At 33.0% G+C, this 5,759-nt stretch overlaps 1 protein-coding gene across 2 annotated transcripts; it reads right to left on the bottom strand.

Annotated features, from left to right (window-relative positions):
- Positions 1–3,275: 3,275 nt before the first annotated feature.
- Positions 3,276–5,281, bottom strand: LOC144572164 (small ribosomal subunit protein uS8z/uS8w-like). 2 transcript variants are annotated; one of them, XM_078321601.1, is made up of 4 exons: positions 5,149–5,281; positions 4,477–4,619; positions 3,916–4,076; positions 3,276–3,605 (listed from the first exon to the last, which is right to left on the bottom strand). In XM_078321601.1, the coding sequence occupies exons 2-4, from the start codon at positions 4,607–4,609 to the stop codon at positions 3,507–3,509; spliced, it is 393 nt and encodes a 130-aa protein (XP_078177727.1). In that variant the 5' UTR covers positions 4,610–4,619; positions 5,149–5,281; the 3' UTR covers positions 3,276–3,506. The 2 variants fall into 2 exon arrangements, with proteins under 2 accessions (XP_078177727.1, XP_078177728.1); XM_078321602.1 differs by having other exon boundaries at positions 5,045–5,193.
- Between the last annotated feature and the right edge of the window lie 478 nt (positions 5,282–5,759).

Genomic DNA, 5,759 nt, shown 5'->3' with positions numbered 1-5,759 from the left:
TTTATACATGACCGTATAAGCCAAAAAAATGTCCTAAAATCTGAAATTGAATTTATCTTTATAAATAATTTTTACACTCTGTGCCTTGCTCTTTTTACACGCGTTGAGGTATTCTTCTCACATATTTTTTTATTTCACAAAACTAAATTCTGATATATGTTGTAGAGGTTCAATTTATTTCTGAAAACTAATGTAGATGCCTAATTTTAGAAATCATATAATGTGAAAAAACCAACGCCTTATCAATTGAACCATTCTTGCACAGCCCATTTATATGAGTATCCCTTTTGAAAATCATGATTTGTAGAAAACCCAATACCTTCTCGGTTTCACCTCTTTAGCTTAACCAGCTACTAGAGTGCTGTAGGTCACAACATTATGCTCATTCCATTTGGAAATCATGATATGTAGAAAATCCATTACCTTCTCAGTTTCACTTTTCTAGCAGCGCAGTTATAAGTGTTGTAGACTTCATGCATTTTGTTAAGCCCCTGTACAACTATTCTAAATTTATGTATAACTTCTGTACGTATATCAACTATTGTTCTATATATACTTCTTTTATCTAAACTTTTTTATATGCTTCTCCATTTGCCTCAACAACTACTATGTCTTAACAGCCGCTGCCGAAGCAACGCGAGGTACAAATCTAGTATTTAGAAATATTGCATGTAAATACGTTCATATTTAAAATATGCTTTCACCATTTTGAAAAATAAAAAAAATAAATATTATTAGCGTAGAACAAGGGTGTTTATAAGTTCATCAAATCTCTTTGTGAACTCAACTCTAAAATATATTGAATTGGCTTCAAATAACGAATCTGATCCATTGAAATTCATTTACCTTACAAGCAATGTGTCTACATACGAAAATTTAAAAATTTTAAAAATTAATTTAGTATAAAGTCAAACGGTCAAAATTATAAAGTTTATCAATTAATTTTAATGCATTTATTTTTTAAACATTTTTTTACCACTTGACTTTATACATTTTTATTTGAAAATTTAAAATTTGAGTATGTGGACACATTTTCAACTATTAAAATTTGTCATTTGAAGTCAATTAAATAAATTTTAGAATTGAATTTATAAAGAGACTTGATAAACTTAAGAACATCCTAGTACTAATATTATTATTATTCTTACCGGTATACAGGGGCGAACCTAGCATGTAGGGGTGGGCAGCCACCATCCCCCCACCCCCTGGATTTTGAGTTTTAGTGGTGATCTATCAGTATTGATCGACTTTGCCCGTTCTGCATGTTTGATTTGTAATTCGAGTTAAATTTAGTGTTAAAATCAAAATAAATTTCTTAAATTATGATTGGTAATTAGAATTATAGATTAAAGAATCAGAAATTACAAGTCATAATATAAGTGAAACACTCGATTTTTTTATCGAGTGCTCAATTAGTTATTTAAATACGATTCGATATTATTTTTTAGGGAAAATTAGTTTCATGCCACCCCAAAATGACGAATTTAGAAAAATCTCACCTCAAAGTTTTTCTTTTGCTAAATGCCACTCCAAATCTTATATATTAAGAAAAATGCACCATAAACAAATTATTATACATTTGTATTAAAAAATAAACAAAATATGTTGAAGTTACTGAAATAACCTTGATCCAAATTTCACTATTCTCCTTAAAAATGCGATTTCAACAGAAATGAAGCTATGAACATAATTACGTAAATTATTAGTTTTAGAATTAAGACAAACCTAAAGAGGGAAATGCTTAAAAAAACTGCAATTTACTCCTGAAACTCGAATTAAGAATTTTTGTTAATATAACCTTTAAGGAGAGTGGGGAACGAATGTTATATGCTGTCATCCTGTGAGTTGCATACAATGTAGAGGCAACGCAAGCCTTGCTAAATCCTGAAAGGAGGACACAATAACAGAGACACAGAGTGGTGCACATAACATGTTTGATGAAATGCCCGAATGAAGATAAGCACAGAGAGCTGAGACAAGAGACAAGAGAAGATGAAGATGACCTGAGGGAGACACGAGAAGAAGGCGTTTCGCCAAGCTCGCACATGGCACCACTACCGCCATCTACCGTTCATAACTTCATAGCTTCATCTCTGCATACACCATTCTCCTTAGAACGGAGAGGAGGCAAGCGACTAGGAGAACATGGTCTAGGAGGAGAGCTGGATGACAGCAACCACTTGCGACTGGGAGAAGAGGCTCGACGGAAGATAGGAGATGGCACTTTTTGATAGAAGAGAAGAGATGCATGATGGTGAGGGTTTTATTATACTGTTTAACCATTTCTTTTGGATCGGATTGAACTCATTAAGGGTGTAGAAATGAAAGGATGAGGGTATTTTTGAAATATACAAAAATACTACTCAAAATACAACATATTATATTTATTTTTTAATACAAATATATAATAATTTGTCTACGGTGGCAATTTTCTTAATATATGAGATTTGGATGGTATTTTTCTTAATATATGAGATTTGAAGTGGTCTTTAGCAAAAGGAAAACTTTTTTTTTTTTTTGAAAACTTGGAAGCAACTCCAAGGCTGATATATTAAAAATTAAAATAGTCCCTTACATCCACATCCACAACCAGTATTTTAAAGGAAAAAATAGAAATGAAAACAGGCTAATTAAGGAGTATGTCCTAGTTGAAAATAAATAAGTAAAGAAACTGTCAAAGGAGCATGCACGCCATGCAATCCTTTCACTACAATCTATTAATAGTTCCATCTAGCAAAAGAAGGAAAACTTTGAAGTGGCATTTTTCTAAATTCATCCTTTTGAGGTGGCATAGAACCAAATTCTCCTATTTTTTATTGAGCACTGAATTAATGAAATAAGGAAGTTCAAATTTTGATGAAATATTACTTAATGGGATGCATTTTCTTGATATGAAATTATTATGCAAGTCTCTAATTAATTCAAAAGGCTATATAAATATTAAAGTCTGTATAGCATAATTAATTAAGATGTTACTCTCTATAGGAAATATCACAAACTCAAAATTCGATGTCTATGTATATTACTAAAATTGATTTGAAATCTTTACTCATCATCTCATAACAACAATACTACCAATATAAAGTCACAGTCATGAATTAGGGAAATCTAATGATGTAATTGGTCACGATAATATGACCAATTATCCTGGTTCAAATTAACACATCTCCATATTTATTTAATTAGATACTAGATGACTTAATGTTTTGTTTTTTTTTATATATTTTTGCTTGTATAATATTCACGATGCCAGTAAACATGAAACCAAAAGACCCAAGTACCAGATGATTAATTAAATTTCTAAACAAACAAGTTTTCACCCAAAACAAAAGGTACACCAGAGAGGCTGCCTCATACAACAAAATCTCTACTGGAACAGGAAAACAAGGACCAAAAACAAATCCAACTAGCAACAACAATCTCAAGAAATAACCTTTTAGTCTCTCATCTCTCTGCTAAATATTCTCAAAAAACCTAAAGGTTGCAGTAAAACAATATTATTTTTTTCAGTAGAAAAATCCAAGAACCTTTCCACCAACATTCTTTCTCCTGGCCTCCTCGTGGTCCATGATACCAGCAGATGTGGTGAGCACAATGTACCCAAACTGCATTAGGAAATAAAAAAAAAAAACAGAATTTAAGAAATAAAAACGAGCTTGTGTATTGGTAAATTCGCACCATTAATCACAACACGCAATAGCTCATACAAGTGGTAATTCAGGAAAGTTGATTAAAAGTATTAAAATTCTTTCTATAATGATTTATATTTCATTTGAACTTGGTTATCGCATTAGGCAAAAGCGTTATAGGTTCCATAAACAATACTTCTGGCTTCTTACCATACACATGAGAGGTTTCATACCCCCACACATGAGATACTTATAAAAAAAGCCATAAATAATTACAAATGTTAACCTGTCTAGAAGGAAGAAGCCTGGCAGTCCATGACTCAATATCCTTCACACTAACATCAAAGCGAGGACTGATAACACCACACTTGTTCAACCTCCCATTCAACTCCACCACAATCTTACCAGCTCTGTGGTCATCCACGTACTCAAACTCACCAATGTAACCTGCATTTTATGTTATTCAGATGAGATTTTAAATATACAAACAAATGGGGCTTATAAGCAACATGAACTGCAAGGTAATAACATGAAAAGGTGAGGGCAGAGATTCAGTTTGAAGATTGGTGTCATTTGAATTGTAAACAAGGTTTAGCACATTCAGAAAAGGCAAGAGAAAGACTGGATAAATCTAGTACATATTGCAATTTAGAGAAAGAGATGGTACTGGAAGATGGACTTTGTGCACTCTGTGACTAACTAACAGCTTACCACATTCCTAACATCGACAATCACCATAAGCACCAATTACAATGGCACATCTTATTCACAATCCCAAACACTGTATAATATAAAGAACTGAAAAATATTGTTTACTGCAACAAGAGGGATGAAAATGCTAAATTACCATGCTTCTGCATGACAATAAGAAACTTGATGATGACTTTGGAAGAGGGACGAATCATAACCTGGCGCTTGCCTCTCTTCTCAGCATTGTACATGCTCTTCAGTGCATCATTCAACACACTAACCCTCACCATTTTTACTTACCTACAAATAACACAACCAGCATTTATAGTCTGCAAACCACACGGGGAAATTTTGGATTATATTGAGCTTTTAACCGAGTAAATATGGATATTATATACTGGTAAATGAAAGATCATATACAACTAGTCAACCAGAACAAAATTTAAATCGGGTTTAATTGGAAAATAATGATCCAACAATTCTAGTACTCAGGCTGCCTTACACAAATCTCTACACAAATGGTACTATCCGCGTCTGGTATTGGTATCCTACAATCAACATAAAATTGGGGTGCTTTGTTCGCTAAAACAGATCCCCTTTCAACGATGCATCAAAATCAAACACAAACGAAATAAGAAAAAAAATAATAATAAACTAAGCGCAGAAACCAGGAGAGCCCCAGCTCAGATAACGGAGAATCCGCTACGGGAGCTTTGAGAACTCACAATTTAGCGACACAGCAGAAGTTTTGCTTTGTTTTTGTTCGTGGCAATTAAATCGGATCCCAACATTAGTTAGGAATCAGAAAGCAAAAAGAGAAGAGGCTAACCTTCGAGCAGGTGCGCAGATCGGCGGCTAGGGTTAGGGTTTTTGAGAGAAGAAGTTTTGGTGAGGGTTCAGAATTCTCTTATTTATAGTAGGAGTTAATGGGTTCTCTTTGTACTGGATTCCGGGTACAAATCTTTTCGGATCCTATTTTGAACTTTTGACACCGGTAACTATTTTATTACATCAAACATAGCTTTACCAGCTTCAAACAATTTTCATCAATTTTGTAGCTCCAAGCGAAAGTAAAAACAATAAACCTAGAATTTCACTATGCAGTACAGTCAATATGGAAGAGCAAGCAATATATTTTCCACAAACTTAAAACCTGCAGAAGAAACTTTTATGTTTTAGAATTTTAAGAGTGACTAACATACACAAATTATTTTCCATTTTATGGAGTTTATTCCGTTCTATTTTAGTAATGATTAATTGTATAAAGAATAATCATTCTAGTACTCGCACTAAGAGAAATAATATATTACGGTCTCCACTAATTATATAGTCTCAACTAATTATTATTCTAAAATTCCAGCAACATCATTTATCTATGGTCCCCACTAATTATATAGTTTCCCTTTTACAATCCCCGCACTCGTTCTCGCGTCAACTTTT

This window comes from Carex rostrata, chromosome 20, assembly GCF_964058835.1.
Source record: "Carex rostrata chromosome 20, lpCarRost1.2, whole genome shotgun sequence".
In the NCBI taxonomy this organism is placed as follows: Eukaryota; Viridiplantae; Streptophyta; class Magnoliopsida; order Poales; family Cyperaceae; genus Carex; species Carex rostrata.
This window is presented reverse-complemented; position numbering and strand designations above follow the sequence as displayed.